Consider the following 22,858-nt stretch of genomic DNA (forward strand, 5'->3'; position numbering starts at 1 on the left):
TTATTGGATTGGTAACTGTTTAAGAGAAATTTCAAAAAAATGAAATTAATATTTCAGGGAAGAGAGATCATTTCCTAAACAACATGAAATAATAGCTGACTTAATTGGAGTCTAGAGAATAGCTTTTGACCATGAATGAAACTTAATTAAATTATTTAATATCGTCACTTCCTTTTACAAAGCCTACATCCAGAGAAAACTAAAATAAGAAAAAAAGGCACTACAACATGTACATGTACAGGTACATGTACATGTATTGTATTTTGGAAATTTGCAACATAGGTATTAAAGCTAACAAAAGGTGTTAATTTATGAATTAGGTATTAACAGCATGAATAATAGAAAATGGTTGACAGGACTTTTGCTTGTAAGTTATGTGTGCCCTTCTAAACAATCTAACAATTGGCCCGAGGATCAATGCTTTTGAGATTTGTTTTAACAGCATAAAATACTTTTATTAATAACTTAGTGAGGTCCATGCAGCGCTGCAACTTTATGTCTCAGACGTAATAACTTTACTTGACGAGTTTACTTAATTTTTAATTATTTTGCAAAGTTTACAGGTTAAAAATTCTCTCTTTCTTGTAATGGTAATTACATAAAGTTTAATGCAGTTTTACTAACTATGTAAACAGATCAGAGAAGCCTTACCTTTATCTAAGACAACTTTTCTTTAATAATTTTGTTTTTTTTTGCTTGCCATAGTGGTAGATATGGCTCCTTTATTCTCAAGTTTGGATTTTTTTTTTACCTTTAAGCTGTGCATCAACACAATTTTTTTGTTCAGTCGGAAAACATTCCTTATTCATCATTCACACCAAACATTAGTTCTTGAAGACCTCTTATTGGATACATGGGGATTAAAAATAAAAGCAAGTAAAAAGCAAATAAAATGTGGTGCCATGTCAACCAATAAATTTTATAAAAACAAAATTTACCCACTTTTGTGTCAACTTGAACTTAGAACTGTCCTTCACTGGTAACAGGGATACCGCGAACCAAGATTAACAAAGCAAACTTATCAATAGAACTTCAGAATCATTTTCAGAAAATTACATCATCAATGAAAAGTGTACAGACCAGGGGCCACATACTGTACATCTATTGAACATATTACCAAATTTAATCGTTAAAAAGTCAATGCAACTGCTTTATTTTACAACATTTAAATTTTGTGCCATTTGCAAATCACCCTTTATCCAACCTCCATGTACAGTGGGATTAAGTAGTAGATTATTGTTAGTAATACATGCAGTTAGGACTGCAACCTTACAGGACCTGTACAGCTTGCAAACTCTTACAAGACAGTGTATACAGTATTAATTTGAGCTGTAAAGTGCAACACATCACCACAGTAAAGGAGTACACATTTATTATTAGCTATTTTTAAAAGAATAATCCAGCTTACGATGATGGCATAGCTCTTTCTCTTATCTCAGCCAGGACTTTAGAGAACTGTCTTTGCCTCTCTATTGGCACATTCAGTCTGGTCTTGATTATGTTATCTTCACTCTGAAAGCAGAAACAGAAAACATGTCAATTGTTTTACTAAAGTATAGCCACCATGAGCAAGAATAGTGACCTCAAGTGTTGTTTGCGGTCCATTACTGTCAGTTCTAATTAGAAAATTAACCATTACTAATTGTTACAGTGGAAGTTCTCTTAATGGACGCTCTCGTAAACGAACAGCTCCACTTGCATGTACGACCGCCTTAAAAAAATTCTGTTTGAACTACCATACAAACTTTGTTTTTAAGCTCCAGTAAGTGGACACCCGAGAGGAAATCCCATTAGCCTTATTACAATCAATCGACCTCACATCACTGTTAGTCCCAGTGATTTTACAGTTATGTAAAATAGTTGTGTAATAGTGCTTTAAACCAGCAGACACTAATAAGCAATGTTACAATTAACGCCATTATTGCGACATTGCATAAGGCAATAAAACAAAACAATCATAATTGAAGGGCTGGGAGCATAACCGACTTATGTCGAATTTCAGCCCGTTTTTCGATGTAGCTCAGATTTGTCCAAACTGTTGCATGTGAACTGCAATTCGATTGAAAACCATTGTCCAGTATTTTTTTCACGCCGCTTTGTGTTTCGTATTACAGTAATGCCATTGAGAAATTTTACCATCTTGTAAAGATATATCGGTAACATTATAGACACTGGATGACCAAAAGGACAATTATGCACTGAGGATTAAATACTTGTATTCAATATACACTCGTTGTCTTTGAAACACGGCACACGAAAGCGGTGTTTTCTGCGGGAGCAACGAAAAGAATGCTGTCACGCTTTTATTTGATTCTGTTACAAACTACTACGTACGTGACAGGAATGTCCGAAATGTAAACAGTTACATTCTCCAAGAGAAAATGTGTCCATTTCCTGGCGTAAAATCCAGCTTTGTCCTGTTTGTCGACATATCACTCTTGATAACGCAAAATACTAGCATTCTACACGATTAACAGGAAGACATGTAGCCATTTCAACGATTAACGGCAGTTCTATTAAAAGGTAAAGACTATCTATTATTTTTAAGAGCAGTCGGTGTTAACCGTTGAAAATCTATGTTAATCGTACTTTTATTGAATCATTGCCTTGAAATTGTCAAGTTAATCGTTACATACCAAATTTCAAGCCTGGCAAACCACAACTAAGGCTTGCAAAACACCTTGCACATGGCGGGATTTGTCTCTGATGCTCCCGCGGGATTTGATAATCGAATTGAAAAATTCGCCACAGCACAGTCATGACTACCAAGGAGGGATTCTTTGAACAACATTTCCACCAGTTCCTGTGAACTGCATTCGTCAATTTCATAACTTTTCAAAAGATCCATAGATGTCGTGCATTTACAAACTTCACCAAACAAAAGCGAAACCAGCTAGCCAGTACGATACGCAAGTTGTTTATCCCGACTGCCTTGATCTATTTTGGGCTTGTTACAACCCGCAAAAGCAAACCATGATATCATCTCAAACGTTACTTATAGAGACAACAACTGGTGCGGCTAAACACGGCTCGTGGACAGTGGAAACTTTTAGCCTACCGATAATTTGGAAAACGAATCTGCCGTGGACAAAACCTATAAAAAAATTTGCCTTCCAAGCGCGTTCACTTGTAGACAAGCAAACTACCAAATCCCCCTCCCCCTCCCCCTGTGCAATCAACCCCCCATAAGTGGCCATCTATCTCTTATACCTGTAGTGGTGGCTTAGGAGAAATATTCTCATAAATGGTCAGCTCCAGGGACAGACACCTTTTTTGCATCCTCTGGGTGTCCGCTTACGAGAGCTTACACTGTATTCAATAACCATAATTTATGCAGATGATAATTCAGGGTTGTAAGGTCAGTTTTTTTCATTGCTAGTTCCACATCAGGTTTAATTTGTTTTATTATTTTAGTAACTATTACATAACTATTAATGGACAAAATAAACTGCCACAATAACGACACACTGCTCTTGGATTTCTCTCCTCCCTCCCCCCCCCCCCCCCCCTCAATATGGTAGGCTGACAACTTGTCACTGTTTTTCAGTTTGCTTTTCTTGTGCTTCTGCTTCTGCTTGTGCTTATGCTTATGCTTGGGTCGTACGTGTAAACCAGGCTTAAACCATGAAATTATTTTTCAATTTCTACTATTTCTGAGTGTCTATTTATATTATTATATATAATATAATTCTGATAATTAAACATAATTATTGTCTCATATGTTCACTTAAGCTTGTACCTCTGAATCTTCTTTTCCACTATGTGTACCATGATTCTCTTTGTTCTTACCAAATAATCTTTGGATACCTGAAGAAGAACAAACCATTTTTTTAAGTTTAAACTAACTCAGGTATTTATTCATAACACTTACATGTGATAGAGGTTAATGTAGAAAATCACGATGTTTCGACCTCTCCAAGGTCATTTTCAAGTGCAAGTAAAATACAAAATTTAGCATAAATAAATATATAACAACAGTTAACATTGGTAAGAATGTTATGAACACTAAAATGTGATGAAACATGTCAATGATAAATTTATAAAGTTAAAATAGGACATAAAACAATGAAACAATAAAACAATAATGAGGCTTGTTAAGAACTGATCTAAACAAATAATTTTATAAGTGTGGATGGAATCACACTGTTTATGTTGGTTTCAGTTCTTTGATAAAAAGCATTTTGAAAATAAGACAGTCAAGTTTGTTTTGACACTTTCTCAAATTTTTACATGTATTGTCTTAAAGCCAATTTGTTATGTTTACTTCAAGCATACTTAAGAAAAAAACGTTAACACTGATCTAAGGGGACACCTGAATTTGTAAAATACCTGAAGAAGGCTTATTTCAAGTTTATGAATTACACACATACAGTGATCATGGTAAGCCATGCAAAGATCAACTTACATGTACAGTCTGTTTTGGGTTTGGCATACAACTGGGGTTACAATGAAATTAATAAATCAATAACACATGACAATCAATATCAACTGCTGTACATGTATCAATCAATGATAATTTTAATATATAAAAGTTATGTCACATTCCTTATATTCGTACTCCTTTTCGCACATACTCAATTTCAAGAAAATTTGGGAGTCAAATTTCGCGAGTTTTAATTTTTGGAATTGTGTGAAAAATTAGAGCAAAAGTGTACTAAATTTCATAATTTTGTCAGTGTTTTATCATTTACGTTAACCCTGAGCTGTGGGCACCTGTCACCAATTAACTAAATAGAATTACAAATATTTATTAAACAGAGGAGTGTGTTGATTATTATTATTTATTCTCAGGGTGTCCCTTTTTGCTTTTATGAGGTTGCGTCATAAATGTTGAAGTTATTGACTCAAAGCACCAACATGTCTTCTTGTACTTCCAAATTCCAGTTGTTTTGTTATATGATTTGGTATTAATTTTGCGCAACCTCTTTTTCAGGTGTATTAAATGTTGATTTTTTTGGAATCAAGAAAATCACATACATGTAAATTATTAAGAATATTGTAATTGGTAAAATCAATGACAAAACAAATGAGGAGCAATTTGTGACCTTGAACATGGTTGATTTTCATTGATTGTTATCCATTTGGATTGACTCATTTTAATACTCTGCAGAGCAACTCACATAAAAGATTAACATCTTATTTATTCATGTTTTTTTCTTAAGGACACCCTTTTATTAGCAACATGACTTATGTCTATGGTCAACACAAGTTACATTTATTTATTTATTTATTTATTTATTTATTTACAAATATTTAAAGGCAAAAAATTGACAAAATTGTACTGTACATGTATAAAGTACTTATAAAGGAAACATCCAGGTACATTTGTCTCAATTGTGGCTTTTGTATGCCTTCTGTTTTTGAGACTACAGCTGTAGCAAATTCAGAACTGTCTAATACAGTGTACACACAGGAGACAGAACATGGTTCTATCTTCTGTAATGGTGTGCGATCCGCGATCATATGGAAACCAGCCTTAAGTTAAGTAATATTATTTATTATTTATATTATTTATAAGTATACTGTATTAATATTTACTAAGGTGTGATTCAATCTCACTTCAGCTTAAATTAGCAAAACATCCCTGAGGCTATCAAAGTGACCACTGGCAATAAGTATGGGTCTACAAAATGTAATATAAACACCTTATAGGATATACACTGTATGTACAAAATAATTATTTTATGAGCTAATTACATTATTTTACAAACCTCTCAAGATAGAGTAAAATGAAAGCAATGAGTATTTAAAAAAATTATGTCTACAAGTATTACCTGCAAAACCATAAATTAAATGAAGTATTTCTCTACCACTCAGTTATGAACTGGTCTATCCAGAACACTACTTAACATTCTTATACCGGATCCTACAGTATAATATGGAAATATTATTACACTTTTAAGTTTTCCTATCTTTATATATCGTTAAATTCACAGTGCAGTAACAAAAGAATTAAGAGCTTCCATAAATCCTTTCTTACCAAATGATCTACTGTTACGAGGAGGAGAAGAAGGAGAGCGTGAGCCTGCCGGAGGAGTGTCCAAAGACGACAAAGATGTGGCACTGCCGTTTAGTGATCTAGGAGTCCTGTGGGGCAGCTGTAGTTGCAACCCTGGTTTAAAAACAGATTCAAACAGTTTTAACAGTTGAAACAGTTTTAAGTTTTCCATTTTTCCAGAATGTTTGTAATTTGCTGTAATTTTTTTTTTTTGTCTTGTTCCGCCTCGACTAGCTTTGTGGCTATTTGTGGGACAAGCCCTTTATAATAATAATCTAAATTTGTAAACAAATTGTTGCTGTTGTTGTTAGAGTGCATGTATGTACCATCAATAGGTATTCATTAATTCAATATGACTGTCAGCAAGGTTTATTCTAGAAATTACTAGCTTACAGTGGTCCACCGGCAAAAGTGGCCACAATGAAAGCCAGTTGAACTTCCCAAGACACATGGTTACATGACAGTCAAGTAAAACTACTTCACATTTGCAGTAAAACTACTCATAAGATGCTATAAGATGTTACTGCACAAATGACCATTTTGGTGGCTACTGCCTTCTGGGAAGGTCAGTAGCTACTATGCTATCATGCTGTGCGTAAATCCGTAAATCAGAAGCTTTCGGAATTGCAGAATTTACCCGAAGTTGGGTCGAGTTCACCACGACGGGTTAACAAGATCTTAGTCGGCTTTATTTGTACGGAAAATCCTTGTATTCAATTCAAAATGGCTGCCGTGGATTTTCAAGGTGGCAATTTGTGGTTCTTGGAAGGAAAACACAGGTTTTCAATGCTGTAAATCAAAAGAAAAACTTCTAACTAAAGGAATACTCGGCTACCTAAAAAGAGGAAATCAGTGATTTCATAGCGAAGAAATCCCTGTTCGAGATTTTGTGTTAAGGCGAAACATGTGTGATTGTAAACAAAATCAACATGAGCTGTAGACGTTCTCGGAAATTTTTGTGTTTTCCTGGGAATCCACTTTTGAACCCAGTTGAATTAAGGAAAACCCTCACAAATTTTTTAGCCTTTGGGATCATGGCTTCAGAAAAAAAAAGTTTCCAAAAATCACATTGATTTGTAACTTTTGCAAAACAATCTGGACCTTCAAGTTTCAACTACTGCAGAAAACAGCTTACTCAGGAATTTTTTTTCTTAAAATATCAATGAAATATTTGAATAGCTTTAATTCAATATTGGGTTTTGGGTATATTGAGAGGCAATACATCTGCTAAACTGGAGGCGCACCTGAAGGTACATAGTAAAAAATACAAAGGCAATTTAGCGACAGATAATTTTGCTTTTTCAGCGAAATTCTTGAAACTGATCCATGCCATACTGCAAATTGAAATCTTAAGGTATACGAAATTTCCATGTACAATATTATGTATTGAAAAACCTTTTCTGTAAAAATAGTAAACTCAACTGCATGATGCAAATTAACGTCTTAATCCTCATTACCACTAACTGGTGTCAAAAAGTGATATACTGTATATGAAGTGTTTACAAAACAACAATTAGTGAAGATTTTAATTCAGTTTCACTGGTGCAATTTTAATTAAAATGTATTGAGGTTACATTTTAAAAAGACGACGAAAACTAAATCGTAATAATTTTCCAAGGGTTTTTCAACGTAACATCTTAAGAACTACAGCAGTGTATAATATAATCTTCATTGCTTGCTAGTCACAATTTAAGTTAGGTAGATAAAAATCCTTAAAAACTGCCAAATAGCTCTACTTATGGCAACATCAAATGCAAATCTGCAATTCAAAATGCTAGCAGCATGAAGGAGAAATCGTAGCCACTGGAAGCCTAATTTTAGAGAAATCCCTCTCAAAAAGCTGAAACATGACAGAAAGAAAATGAGAATCCCACGAAAACACAGCAGTAAATGGTTGTCTACACGTTTCTTAACCGCTTTCCTTGTCGAGGGAATCGTTGAAAATACTGAAAAGATTCATAACTTTAGGAGACGACAAATTTAAACGTTTACCGTCACGTTTACCTCAAATCGAGGGCCCTGAGGGAATCGTGCCGCTTCTTTCACGGACGAGCGAACAACGCGTTCAAACCTGGATGAACTTCGCTCCAACCGACAAATCAACAACAAAATTGGCAAAAAATAAATTATAAGGCCGAATCATTGCCAACTGAAATTATGAATAAATGATTACTAGTGACGAAACGATCGTCCGAATGATAATTATAGGGATGTCGATCTCGCATGTTTAATGGATGACCTCCAAGTGGGGTCAAAATAGAATTTGTATACAGTGTTGGTGATAGGCCAACGATTCATTCGTAACGCAGTGTTAAGCCGAGAAAAAAATTCCTAAATTAAGTAATTTTAGGTGAAAAAAGCGGGCGCAAAGTAGAATAAGTATGATCTATAATTTGATTTTCAATCCTTTTGAGAAGATTAGTTTAGTACACGTGACATAACAGATTTAAAACTTCAGCCAAGTCTAATTTCCCCAGTAATTAAACTTTTTAATATCTCAGGCTTAAAAACAATGAAGACAATTGCTGTGATTCGCGCAGTATAGCGAAAAATCTTGTCACACACAAGTATAATAAAGCTTACCTCGAACATGTCTCCTCGGAGAATAAGGTGCTTTCGACATGTTTCATGACACAATGGCGAAATTTTCCCGTTCGTCTCTCGTTTTTTACTCTTTTCTTTGTTGATAGATAATAGAGATTTTTTATGATTTTCACGGTCACCGAAAAGAGTTATCATATCAGATTTATCACATATTAGACGATCAAAATAGCGTTCATTCTGAAATCAAAAATCCGCATAAAAATACGGTATTTCACAGTGTTTATCTTCTTAGTTCCCACAATGCAACCCGGTAGTTTTTGAAATCGAGGCTACCAAAATAGCGCGCGATAAAAAGTAAAATAAAATCGCTGGTTTTCGTAAGAACGCCAAAGGATTCCTATATACACAGAAAAGTTTCCCTAACGCAGGTTTTCGCCATTTTGAACTATTCACATTTCCGGGACCTGAGAGTGACGTAACCGTGACGTTTTTCCTGTTACATGTATTTGTTCAACAAGCACGGAACCGCTCTCTTACCATTTATTGTATGACTTGTATGGGCAATGAAATAAAAATAATTAATGTATGGGTAATGGACCGTTATGAGAACTGAAAGGGTTGGCGTTATTCGTCTGTCTATTACACGTTTACTTCGACCGAGTGGAAAAACAGTCTATCACACGGGGACCGTGTATATTTTCACTGAGTGTGTGCCGGCCGGCCAGCACCGATTGTGCTGCCGCCTAGACTAGTTCGCCCTTGGCCCCTAGGCTTTACAGAGATCAGATTAGAGCCACCCTTTAGCCAGGATAAACGGCCTACTTCTAACTATCTGATTTTCTGCCAGTTTTCTTCTCTGATCAATTCGAGTTATGTTGTAACCTTGGCCTTCACTCACTTCACGGCCGAACGTTTTTCCAGTCCTTCTATAAATCATTCAATCCTGTTTCCGGCTAAAATGGCTTCAGGATGTTTGATATGAAAGGGAAACTATAGTTATGGTCACTTGTTGTTACACATTCCTTGACGTAAATACTGTCATGCTATGTTGATCTGTTTATGATACAAAATTCACAGCATGCAGAGGTATCTTCGCAGACACGCACAAATTTTACGTTACTGTTAGCCGTATAAAGCCCTAAGGCAATCACACCAGTCCCCCTTGTCAAGTAATTGCATATCCAAGACTTGCTCCAGTAGACTCCGATATTTTTCGCATAAAATACGCCGGGTATTCTTGTTGACGTCTGTGCGAGCATCCTCCGTGACAAACTTATTGCACAGGATATTTGGAAAATAAATGTTTAGATGTCAAAATCATGGACTTCTAGAATTACTCGTGACAGTTTTGTATACATGTATATGCCTCGACAGATTACAAACGAGTCTTTTGTCCGTTTTAATCTGATCAACCTATGTTATGTGTAACCGCTGTAAACCAGTACAGTCAAACTCGGTACAGTAGTAGCTAGTAGTGTCATCGTATTACACCTGTATTACTTTCTCCAAAATGATAGTCATTATAGCTGGTATTAACGAAAATTTCATGTAACATAAACCTCTGTTTAGAAATTACACAGAAGCATGCCTTAACAAGACGAACAAACAAACTAAGTAGACAAAGCCTAATGGAGTATACATCGCCGGCAAAATTTTAGTTGCGTTATTGAATCAATTAAGCTTGATAACTGATAACAATATCTACACTCTATATTGGCCCTACAAGCTCACTGTGTGTCACTATCGTGTTGTTTATGTGATTCTTGAACTGATTTATTTCAATTTTTGCTAGTAGTTTGGGCCTGAGTTACATCTGTCTCAACTGAAATGTGTCGTTTAAATTGGGCCTCAGTGTTGCTACGTGTTGTTAGCTACCTTACCTGTTTGGCGACGAATGGAAAGGCGGTTCGTGTCTTCCTCTGTAAGCGAGCGTGACCTCTGTCTGGCCAACGAAGTGGATCGCCGGCGAGAAGATGGCGAAGGAGTAGAAATGAAAATCGACACGTCTCCCTGAATCGACTTGTGTCGAGTTTTTTCAGCCATTGAGTTTAGTTCGCAATACTTCGCACCTGTGTTTGTATTTTTTTCACCCACGTTTTCCTGCCGCGTAATGCCTCAGATTGTTTATATGACGTCGATCGCTTAATTTTTTTTCATCGCTGTGGCAAGAAATACTGACGTGGAATTAAATTGTATATAAACGACTTTCAAACTTCTGCCGGATATTTGTTACCTTGATATGCAAAAAAGCTTTCACTGACTGGTTAACCCAATGATCCTGTAAAGTCTTGAACGCTTGATTGTTTTGAACTCGAAGCAAAACACCAACAACACAAGTCAACAATATTGTTAGAAGGTCATCACTGACTCATATCGCTATATCATCTTGAAATTTTGGCTCTGCAACCGCAAACCAACAGTTCAAATCCCAAGCAACAGCAGATCAAAACCGCGGCCAAAACTGAGCAGCGCGTCTTTGTAGCTCCGATAAGCAGTGGCAACTAGTCCCCAAGCAAAGCTTTATCCATGATCAATTGAGCGACTCTTTGGAAGAAGCTAGAACTTCGATACGCACTACTTGTCGACTAGAACAAGAGGTACCTTGTTGCATATGCATCAGGATCAATTCAAGACAATTACAGAAATTCACGACCTTGGGCAATCTCATGTCAAGAGCACTGAATATAGTTATCAAGTGACAGGACATTTTCATTGGCGCATGGCCGAAATCTTATTCCGGAGTATACATTCCCTTTTATTGATTTTGTTTCACGCCATATCATCAGTACTGATATACAGTTAACATCCGTTGTACTCGAAGGGTTTACTAAAAACAAACAAAAAAGGCTAAAAGTTATTTTTAAGCTTGTCAACAGGAGTTCGAAGATATAACCTGATTGAGAAGAATGCAATTTAATTTTCAAAAATAGACTTTCTATTAGTAATACAAAAGTCTGGTTTCAGATGGTACTTAATAGGCAATTCTGAAAATAATGGCTATAAATCACTAATAATAGCTTGTTTGTTTGTTTGTTATTTTTGTGGCTCTTGCTGTTTGTTTGTTTCTTGGCCCAAATTAAGAGGCGATGAAAGCATTTGACGGCTAAAATCCTTTTATGAAACGAAAGAATTCAACTCCCGAAACCTCTAGCTTGTCAGTGCTTCCTTTACCACAAGAAAAGTCTTCGTTTTTTTTTTTTTTAAGTGTCCGGTTAAATGTATTTGCCGTGCCCAATTCCTCACCTTTTTTGAAACGGAAACCAAGGAGAGACAAACGAGATTACAGCTTTAGTTATTTACTTAGCTGATTAAGTTTTATTGGCGACTCTACCATGTCCTGTCAAGAATACTACGGTTTAACATTTCCATTTGCTTTTAATGCTTTAGCAGAGAGTAGCAAGCTTATCGCATCCTGTTTACCTATTTCAAATAGTCAGTAGACGACTCTTTGCTAGAGTGGTGCATGTAATTATGGATGTCATTAATTTCTTAAGCAGACTTCAGACTACTCGGTATGCGACGAAACAAATATTTTGTAAAATATTATTAACCAATTCACTCCAATAAACCTCTTCGAGAAGCAAAAGACACTTTCTGCTCGTCAACTTGGTAAATTCAGACCAAATCAACTAGAACGCGCTTTCCAGTCTAGAAATTAAAGGGCATTTCGGGAGCTGCGAAGTTTGATTCCGGGCATGCGCACTATTCAAAATTTTGGGAGTCTTTGATTGAGAAAAATAGCAACTGGAACCGCGGTTCGTTTTTTTTTTTTTTTTTTTTTTTTTCCTGCTCAATTCCGTTTCAGTCGTCCGTCTAAGCCATTGCGTAAACATTGCCTGCGATGGGAAAATTTTAACAAGCAATACTGAGTGGTCCGTAATAAAGTGGGAAAAGAATACGGCCTTCACCAAAAAAGTTCCCCGGTGTTTTGTATGTATCTCTGGCCCAACTTATTCGATCGTTCTCATTTTGGCATAATTTAAAAGATAACCACCTTAATGTTGTTGTTGTTGTTGCAGCTCTCGTTGTTGTTGTTGTTTCTGTCGTTGTTTTCTTGTTAAAAGTTATCCCAAGATGCAGCCTGCTCCACCATCTCAACCTCACTTATATATGACAAAGATAGCATTTCTTCATCGCAATGTTGTGACTTTTGTCGGACTTGGGAAGCAAATGGACATCTATGTAAGTACTGGCGAGGCATTGACTTGTAGTAACGCACTTTTAAACGAGTGCCAAACAATCTCTACTTTATACCACGCGGTCGTAAGTCCTTGCTAGGCCACCGTGTTACGTTTACATTCCTTCCGAATGGCTTATAAGCCGACAGGCGGTTGACAGGAACTGTAACGTCATTTTCAACGGTTAACACCAGTTTGTTTAGGTATTTGATAATCTGTCTATTGTTTTTATGTGAACAAAAGGGTAATAAAACTTCTTTTAGGGAGTTCTACATGTATACCAGTATCTCAGTCTCAAAGCATTCCGACCAAATGCTGAAATTGCATAAGATTTCTGGTGAATTATTAAAATGAGGTCGCCAGTTGGCGCCAAGTAATGCAATCACTCACACTTGGATATGTAAAAGCAAACCTAAACGGCAGTTCAATAAATGCCCAGCTTGCACCTTTCTTTGGTCGTTTTTCGCTCAAATAATTTTTTTGTAGCACATTTTCTTTTAACAAGGAAGGGACATGAAAGGCTGACTAGCTTGACAATAAATAACAACAACAGAAAATAAGGGGACAGAGAGGGAAACCAGGGGCGTTGGTTGGGATATGTGAATTTCACTTAATTTATTTTTAGACATCGTCTAAACCGAAGTCAGTTTCCCGAGACGTCCACAAACGGTAAGTATGATGTCAAAGGAAGTGATTGGAGCGTACCATCTTCGCATTGTGAAATGGCGACTGTTGAATATTCAGTATGGCTTCCCTAAGTGGCATTTACAGACATCTTGATACGTGCGGACGTCTCGGGAAACAGACTTCCGTTTTCACGACGTCTAAAAATAGCTTGGGTGAAATTCACATATTGCCCCAAGGGCTATACTGGGGGTCTCACTCTCTGTCCCCTTATTTTGTCTTGATAGCAAACAAAGCAGCAGATATGAAAGGAGTTACTAAACAAAGCTTACGAACTGCCTGCGTTTTCTGAGAACTACAGGCAAGCAAAGGTTGGGGTAAATTTTGAGTGGGTGACGTGATACATGAAGCTGTCGTGTAAGTCAGTAGCCTTAAGATTAGTATTGTGTAGATTTTTCTGTGCTCGTTAAATATCATAGAGAATATACTTTTGATGAGTAGCCGGGCAGTATCCTGCCCCGTCAGCTTTGAAAACTTAACAAGTTTACTTTCAGTTGACAGCCGTATGATTTCTTAAATTTACAGTGCGACCAATGATAACCCCATATTTGCATACATATGCACACATATGAAACAAAGGTTTTAATTTACAAATCTTAAAAAAGGAAATTTGTTGGTATATTTATTGTCAGGGAACAGGTGGTAAATCAACTTTCAAAGGTTTTTCGTTATCAAATAAGCAAGGAATAACTTGAAGTCCTCATTAGGTTTTCATGTCCTTTGTAGGTTCCAAAAACATTTTGGATCACTAGCCGCGATTTTATTTTTCTATTGTCCGGGTTTGCCTTTGCAACATACAAAAACTATATTCACTAGAATCTGTCTCTAGTCTGCGAGGCAATTTATTTATAACTAAAAGTGGAGGTATTTATTGGAAAGAGACAGTTCACGAAACGGAGGAAACTGAATTGTTAGTAAGTGAAAAGCAAGCACAAGGTTAAAAACACAAGTTTAAAGCCACCCGTTGTCTTTTAGCCAGCAATCTTTGGAAGTAAGTATCGGGACGCCATGTTTGTGGCAGAGGCGTCGGAGTTTCTTATGAAGCTTGTCTTCCTTAGTTACGTACTGGCTATGTGCTACTCTCAAGCTAGGTACAATGTTACTGTGTTAATATTTATCGACGAATTCGCTCCTAATGATTTACACCAGATGCTTCACAAAGACATCTTCCCACGTAAATCTGAAGAAATAAACTTTAGATGGTTAAAAGCCAATCGCACCGAAATAGATCGCTCTCAAGGAGGAGTTCTTGGAGCTCTGTCATTTATACAAAACCGCTTTACAACAGTACACGGAGCAATATTTGTCGGCATCACGAAGGAAAGGTTGGCTTTCTCTTCCCTGTTGGAAAATGTTAACATTCTAACAATTGGCCTTCTCCAAGATGACGAGATTCTCCACACTCAGGTAAAATTAATGCATTTCTTTTACGAACGCAATGTAAGTGAATTTATTTTTATTTCCTCATTCAAGGAACTATTTTTCTTTGGTGCAAAGTAGCTTATCTGAATAATTTCCAATGTATTTTCGTAGCAGCAAGAGACTTACTGATTTTTTTTTTTTTACAAGCTTCCATGTACACTACCGTAAGTTAATATAATTTTGAGGTTTGTAGTACTACAAATAAGTGAACGAAATTGTCTTTTGCTTACAGGGGAAACTGTTTTGCTGCCTCACTAAACTTATAGACTAAACTAAATTTATGCAACCAATCTGTCGAAGCTTTGTACAGGATCTAACAAAGAATCTGTTTTGGTAACTGCTTCTAACGAATGTAAGACGACGAGATGGCCTTAATTAATAACCCAAAAAAGGAGTTGACCTTTCTTTATTGAATTCTCAATTTCTTGCCAAGATTCTATAGGACTTTAATTGGAAAGTTGGATATAAATATAAAGGATATTTCGTTTCAAGGCTTTAAACTGAATCGAATGATTGCATCTGCAATAATGACGTTCTTGGGCAGATAACGTGATGTTCGTGTTTTCGTTTTAAGGAAAATCCCGGAGAATTCACAAGAGTCGCATTTCCTTCTCTTTACTTGTATGTAACCTCAGCTTGGAGAATTATCAAGAAACACCGATGGCAAACTATTTGCTTGATATTATCTGCAAACAACGAGGGAAAGACTTTCGCCGACCAGATGCGAAGGTTTGCTCTGCAAGAGAAATGGAAAATCCTTAAAATAACCTGGTTAATGGATGAAACGATTGGAAAGGATACAAAAACTGAACTGGAGAATACGCTCAGGCATGACAGTGATGTTATTGTTATGCATGGCAGGTTGGGCCGACTACAGGGGCAATTCTTTGAGATGATTCAAGAGTTCGGTGTGAGACAGTATAAGACTGTTTGGATTGTAACGGAAATTACAACTAGCTTAGCCACAGACTCGCGCAATCTACCTGAAGGACTGTTAAAGATAAGCCTCAAAAAACCAGAACAATGTTATGACTACAGTTTCTATGGGGACGCTCTCCAAGACTCTCTGCTATTGTTCCAATTGTCCTTTGAAGAAACCGTTCAAGAGTTCTATGGTGAGAGCAAAGAATTGAACGGTTGTGAAAGAGGAACGCACTCCAAGAAAATATGGAAGATTGCGAGGAGGCAAGTATGACGTAAAATCAATTTGTCCTAACAGTCTGTAATATTTATTTACAACCAAAGATATTAAACAATTACTCCACGAAGCACAAAAGCGAGACACAGAGGAGCCCATAGCCAAAGAGAGGTGGAGGGCCGAATTTAGTTTAGTCTCTACTCATAGATGACTATAGATTGAACGAGATTCTTCTTATAAGTGTTAGTTGGGCCGGGGGAGATTGAAGGAAAGAGCAATGAAAAAGTATTTTTTCCTACTTACTTTGTCTTCACCCTTCTTATTGCGTTAGTGTTATGAGGATTTCCCTTGTATAGCTAGAAGAGCTTGTGTGTGCGTGTAACTATAAAGTTATCGTTATATAATCACTCTCCTTCGTTGTTCAATATTCCAACGACTATAGGCGCATGGCACAGAAATCGCTGTCAGGAAAAACTCTGCTGTTTGATCAACACCAAACTAAAAGTAAATATTCTACTTTCACAATTTGGAATATGAAGAAAGACGCTTTAGATGAGAAGAACTGGTTGCTTGTTGGAATGGGTGCATCCACTGGACTTGCTTTGGAAACGTAAACATCACCAAGCGGAAAATCCATAAAGCCAGTGTTGGAACTTCCACGGCCTATCGTCCATGTTGCGGTGAATGAATATCCACCGTTTGTGTACAAGAAGAAGTCAATTGATGGAAAGGAATGTCTTGGTAGCCTTGTGCCTTGCTATGAAAATATACGTGTTAACATTTCGAATGCTTTGATAGAAACGAAATTTTGTTGCTACGGTGCTTCACTGGATTTCCTGGAGTTTCTCCAAAGGGATTTAAATTTTGAGGCCCGTCTTTACTTTAATCCCGATGGCCAATATGGAGTACTTGATGACCGCACTGGTCAATGGAATGGCATAGTCCAGGAATTAATTGAAGGTAGGGCGATGCTTTCACTGGAAATGGGACTGAACACCAAAAGACCAGAAGTGATCAGTTTTGCGCATCCAACTCTATTGTTGGAACTCGGGATCTTGATTAAGAAAAGCGATACGCTCAGAGGTAGGTCATTCACATTCACTTTTTTGAAACATTCTTCATCTTCTTAATGTGTGGGAGTTAGGGAAGAGAAAGTGTTACAAAATGGTTAACTCATACTGCTACTTTGCTTTAGCAGAAAATTCTTAGTACGTAACATTGAAACGATCAACCAACGGTAAACGGTTTTTCCTGTTATTGACTGTAGTAAAGGTGAATTGCAACACTGAGCCTGCAGAGCATATGATTTTAACACCTAAAAGGGTATGCCTCGTTACATACCTGAACTAACTGTAATCTTGCAAACGTCTCCGTATGCTCTGGTGCCAAATTCAGAAGTTACTAAAACGGCTGGTGAACGTCATAAAAATAGCTCAGATGTGGCTTGATAGATTGTGAAGTAAGCACGAGTGCACAAAATTACTAGCTTCTAGTTGGTGTAATAGCTCATCAGTTGATACGAAAATTGCTTCAACAACACCAGAATCGTATTTATTCAGTAACGACGCTCACAGTGAGGTCACACGCACTACAGCTCATTAGCCACTTGGCATTCCTTAAATAAATGAATTTATTGTGTTGTCCTTAAATAAATGAATTTATTGTGTTGTTGTTTTTTATCATCATCATCATCATCATCATCATTATTATTATTATGGCAGTAAAAACTTCTGGATGCCCAGATTACCTAAACAATGATTGGGCGGCCAACCGTAGCCAATCAATGTAACGACCAAAGTCCATACAATTAAACTCCGAACTTCTAATCATAAAAATCCTAGTAATTAAATTCTAAAACTATTTACCATCCATAAAATCCTCAATCTAAATACTAAAAGTTCTGTTCATCGCGATGAAAACACTTAAAAAATAAATAAAAATAAAAGAATAATAAAACGCCTAATGTCCATTATTTCAAAAGCTTAAAGCGCCTGGCAATGTTGAGTGAGCTTGTGATAACTGATTTCTGTATCTGCAGAGCTATTGTGTCGCTTTTATCTCCCACTAGCTCTTTAAGTGCCTTCCTGACATCTCTTGAATAACCTCCGAGTACATCCACAATAATATTGAACTGTCTCACACGATATTCAGGATATCTCTGCTCGAGCTCCCAGCGTAATGGCCCGTACTTTGTTGTCTTCTCGGCATCTTTCTCCTCCCTGTTTTCAACCCAAGGGCAGCTCATCTCTATCACCGATACTTTCTTATTCTCCTCGTCCACGATGGTGGCGTCGATCCTGTTCGCCTTTATTATTATTATTATTATTATTATTATTATTATTATTATTATTATTATTATTATTATTATTATTATTATTATTACTATTATTATTATTATTATTATTATTATTATTATTATTATTATTATTATTATTCTCATGAAACTTAATCTCATTACAATATTTCAGTTTTCTCTCGAGATTCCTGGCTTCGTCCCTTTAGCGAGCAGTTATGGCTAAGTCTGATGGGAACTTCCTATATTGTCTTCATTATAATCTGGTGGTTGGACAGAAAAAGCCGACAGGGCCACTATCACAGGCTTGAGGAAAGTGGCAAGGAAGGATTTACATTACTGGGTACGTGTTTGTCACCAGTGGTTACTCGACTGATACAAAAGTAGAGAGAGAAGGGAGAGTAAACAGAAAGAAAGGCGAACGTTTGGAGCAGTTACGTATTAAGCTCTGGCATGCTAAGGAGATGACTAGTGTTAAGTTTTGTATTTTGTTTTTGTACATGGTGTGGGTTATCTTTCAGTATTTCCTCTCTTCCTTGCCCTACCTCTCCTCTCCACATCATTTGCCGTTCTCCGTCTATGATAAAGACAAGAATCAGCTATTTCTACAATTTACGTCATTGTGGCATGCAAGGGCAATAGATTTGTGTGAAGCCTTTTTAATTATAGGGACCATCTTTCAGTCATCTCACAATCACAGTTGGGAAGAGTGAACAATAGCGCCCAAGGTCATTAGGGACCTTTCGGGTAGTTTTTTAGATATAGCATATATAGTGGCCTAAGTTATTTTTTGGTAATTGCTTTCATCGTCCTGTTGACCCTAACTTCTTGAAACAGCGCTGCAAGCAATTGCATTAAGACACTCAGTACAAGGAGCGTTCTCCAATTTATTTCACCAACGCTTTATCCCCCCACAATTTCCGATGACTTTCAAACAAACAGGACGAGGTGACAACATCGAAAAGGGTAGGGGGGTCAGAAATGGTTTGTATCTTTTATATTGCGCTAAGAGGGTAATTTTTAGAAGAAATGATGGTTTTAGTAAGATTTTTCCAACTATTTTCAATTGCTAGTAGTTTCATATTTTTTAATGGCGGTTTTGTATCGTTGATCATCCATAAAAATGATCCAAATTATAAATTTTCATAACATATCTCAGTGATGGAACTAACTTGTAGAAGCCATTATCTCTGGCAGTGTTATTCGCCTGCGCAAAAGAAAATTTATCAAAATTGTAAACTCAAATGTACAAAACAAAATTTCTGCGTGCGAACGTCCAGGTCACTAAATGGTCCAATTATACCTTTCCAGACTCCATCAGTTATGTTGGTGGTATGGCATTTGGAAAAGACATAGGAGCTCAAATGACTCCACTGAGTACCAGCTCAAGGCTAGTGTCTTATGCATACTCGTTTCTAGCTCTTATCATGATTAACACCTACTGTGCAAATCTGATGGCGTTCTTACTAGAAGAAAATGTCGCTCTTCCTGTAACTGGAATCGATGACCCAAAGGTAAGTAATGTAGTCTAGTTTTTTTATGTCTAGATCTCTAGTGGTAAATAATTTACCATTGATCATTTTGTTTGTTGAGAACAGTAAGCAGTTCTAATAGAAGGCTGTTGAATCCAGAAATGGGTATTTTCCTTGTTGTTGTCGTTGTTGTTGTTGTTGTTGTTGTTGCCTTGTTGCCTTGTTGTTAAACATGAAACGTATAAATGGCATCTAGATTTTGCTCAGGTATTGACCTTCGAGCAGTTCATTAAAATACATAGAGAGAGGACTTACGTGCGACGTGAAACAAACAGGCTTTCTTGGTGTGAAGGGAGAATTTAACAGGGAAAGGAGAAGAATAAATTATTCATTAGTTTCTTGTCATTTCCTCGTCAGCTCACATCTGATCCCCCTGTCTTCAGGGTGGCTGCTGTGCGAGGTTCAAACGAAGAAGATTATTTTAAACGTCATATTAAGTCTTCGTTCCGAAACATTTACGAGGTCAATCTTCGAGAAAACAGTGTGCCGAGCTTAGAAACTGGAGTTGAACGCATGCGAGAAGGGTAGGTAAAATCAGTTTGTTATTTTCGCATTCCGAGATATATTTTATTTTATTTTATTTTATTTTATTTTAATTTATTTTATTTTATTTAGCTAATTTTAGTATTCAGAAACTTTCCATTTAGAATTGGCACGAATTTTGAAAATATATTTTTCAAGTAGAACAGACAGTGACATGTTGTAAATTTACTCTTGGGTATCAAAGTCTCCTTTGTCCGTCCTGGAGACATGTTGGTTGTAATATGGACCAACAGTAGTAGTCCTTTCAATTATTGCTGTGAGTAACGCTGTAAAGCAGATTGATTGTTCCCCGACAAAAAATCGCTGGTAACATCAAGATACTGCTTTAAATTCAACTACATCAACTTCTCGAGTTACAGTACTTCACCTCTTGACATTTACATGCACTCTTCTTTTCCAGTGTTTGCAGTGCAATAGAAATCTATACTTTAAGTTTATAGGTGTTCTACATGACCTAAAACGTTCCAGAATGTTCCTACAGGTACAGATTCAGTGACTACGAGTTCTAGACAATCCTATAGGAATATGCTGGGACTTCACTGAAAATCAATAAACTGTGGGAAATTTTCGTAACAAATACATATATTTGTATTGGAGAGGAAGCCCTTGGCTTCTTTGTATTAGGAATGGAACACAGATTCACATTGAGAGCGTTAAAAACGGGAAAAGGGAAGTACATTTACAGAAGCTACAATGGGGGACAAACCTCTTAGGACAGTTAACACGATTTGCCTTAATTTCTCCCCTTTCCCCGTCGCCCCCAAGCAATGAACATTGCAGTTTGTGCAGTCCTGTACATTTTATCCTGTCGTAAAAGTGTTTCTTCATGCCAACATTGTTTGGAGGAAGTGGGGGGGAGGGCCATTTGCGGTATCCACGTGGTTAAAGAAGTGCATATTATGCTACATCTGATTATTTGATAAGTTAAGGATGTGGAAGGAAAGTTTTCCATAACCGTTTCAAGGATTTTTGTCCTCCATTGTAGGTCGGTGCATATTTGAAATTTTCTAGAGGTAAAAACTAAGACGAGTGTTTCTGTTACCTTCCAACCTCGATCCCAATTTTGCATGGAAACATACCCCGCAACAAAAATAATACACTGTACTGTCATTTTTTTTCCAGAAAGATCCAAGGCCTGATTGGAGACTACTTGTCCCTTAGTCAAATCGCAAACACAGACAAGACTTGCAGTTTTAAACTGGTAAAAGATCACTCCTTCGAGTCTGGTTACGGTTTTGCTGTCCGTAAAAACTCTCCGTGGTTGCAAGACATTTCTCTATCGGTCTTAGCACATCAAGAAAATGGTACCGTCCAATCGATCGTCAATCGATGGTTTCCTAAATCAGTCTGCAGCGATATCAAGCCCCGAGAACTGGAATCAAGTGACTTCGTTGGTCTTTTCTGGACGGTCTTCGCAGTCACTGTATTCTCACTGCTTGCTTTATTGACGGAAATGTTGACTTTGCTTGCGTTGGTAAAGTTTGGCAAGAAGCTTGGGCCATTGGGAAGATTCTTAAAGCGATTCTTATTTAATGTGAAGCGAGGAGAAGAAGACCAGGCCTTGGTGCAGTATAAAAGTGGACTGATGGCAACCGAATCTGAAGTCAGTGGAAGAAGCAGAAGTCACCAAAACAATGGGTCTGTCGATATTTGTGAACTGGAAAGAAAAATTGCTTCTTTGCGATAAAGTTTATTGCGTTCAGGACGGTCTTAATGAGTGTTAAAGGTTTAAAGGGCACATTTTTTTATATTTTCATTGTTATCGTATCTCGTTTGGGTGGTGCACAGCCATTGTGTGAGTTTGTTGTTATCAAGGTGGCTGGGACTGACCGCTTTGTAGCACTTGATGGATCAATATACCATTACTCTTTATCAGTTGATACAACAATAATCGTATCAAACAAATTGCTAATCTTTGGCAGACAAGTTATGGTTGTTTTCTCGACATAATAGATTTCATGCAACAGTATAACCTGTCAAAAACACTGCTAATTTTAGCTTTAAGCGTTTATAACAAATTGTGGTTGAGACCAGAAGTTGTCTATTTTTAAAATTAATTTCTCCTCCAGATATTTGAAATAACGTAATTTCTGGGTTTGTGAAGGGGTCTTTTCCTTAGCTTGGAGATTTCAAAGACCTGAAAAATTTTCACGTCGATCTTGAGTACTGAGGTGACCCTAGAAATCATGGTTATTTCTGAGGTGCCATATTTACTCGAAAACCTCGTTACGTTGGAGAAACAATTATTTTAAGGAGAGACAGTTAACTGTAATGATAGGACGGAATATTTATCGAACGTTAATTTTTTTTACTTTAAGATTCGCTTTATAAAATATGAAAACACTAAGAACTCCGAAACTGAACGTCAACTTTGAACCAAACATCCGAGGACAAACTGCATCGAGTTTCACAAACCTATTGACTTAATTTCACCATAAAAAAACTTATGTTTCACTGTATCCTAATGCCCCCAGATAAAGCTTTCACTCAGTCTAAATTGCGAGTGCTGTTGTTGTTGCTGTTGAT

The 22,858-nt window shown here is 36.9% G+C and overlaps 2 protein-coding genes across 3 annotated transcripts in view; one reads left to right on the plus strand and one right to left on the minus strand.

Moving 5' to 3' along the window:
* Positions 1-11,196, minus strand: part of LOC146458676 (transmembrane and coiled-coil domain protein 3-like) — a 31,802-nt gene extending 20,606 nt beyond the window's left edge. The window contains exons 1-4 of one of the 2 annotated variants that reach the window (XM_085090392.1): positions 10,423-11,196; positions 5,981-6,112; positions 3,740-3,807; positions 1,409-1,512 (exon numbers count right to left, since the gene is read on the minus strand). In XM_085090392.1, the coding sequence (XP_084946518.1) occupies positions 1,409-1,512; positions 3,740-3,807; positions 5,981-6,112; positions 10,423-10,585 (467 nt within the window). In that variant the 5' untranslated portion in view covers positions 10,586-11,196. Of the gene's footprint in view, positions 1-1,408; positions 1,513-3,739; positions 3,808-5,980; positions 6,113-8,581; positions 8,956-10,422 lie in introns of those variants that run through there. The other variant, XM_085090393.1, reaches the window with a different exon arrangement.
* Positions 11,197-16,372: 5,176 nt separating this feature from the next.
* Positions 16,373-22,740, plus strand: LOC146458677 (glutamate receptor ionotropic, NMDA 1-like). Its single transcript, XM_085090441.1, has 5 exons — positions 16,373-17,047; positions 18,433-18,600; positions 19,569-19,771; positions 20,147-20,313; positions 21,455-22,740. Exons 1-5 carry the CDS (start codon positions 16,933-16,935, stop codon positions 22,017-22,019), a joined length of 1,218 nt encoding a protein of 405 aa, XP_084946567.1. The 5' UTR covers positions 16,373-16,932; the 3' UTR covers positions 22,020-22,740.
* Positions 22,741-22,858: the final 118 nt, after the last annotated feature.

This window comes from Pavona decussata, unplaced genomic scaffold, assembly GCF_977016875.1.
Source record: "Pavona decussata unplaced genomic scaffold, jaPavDecu1.1 SCAFFOLD_232, whole genome shotgun sequence".
Classification (NCBI taxonomy): Eukaryota; Metazoa; Cnidaria; class Anthozoa; order Scleractinia; family Agariciidae; genus Pavona; species Pavona decussata.

Bases quoted from the DNA above. Each gene is read 5' to 3' on its own strand.
- LOC146458677 (XM_085090441.1), top strand. From the start codon at position 16,933: ATGCTTTCACTGGAAATGGGACTGAACACCAAAAGACCAGAAGTGATC. The intron at 17,048-18,432 runs GTAGGTCATTCA...ACAATATTTCAG, and splicing joins GAAAAGCGATACGCTCAGAG to TTTTCTCTCGAGATTCCTGG. The intron at 19,772-20,146 runs GTAAGTAATGTA...TTTCCTCGTCAG, and splicing joins CTGGAATCGATGACCCAAAG to CTCACATCTGATCCCCCTGT.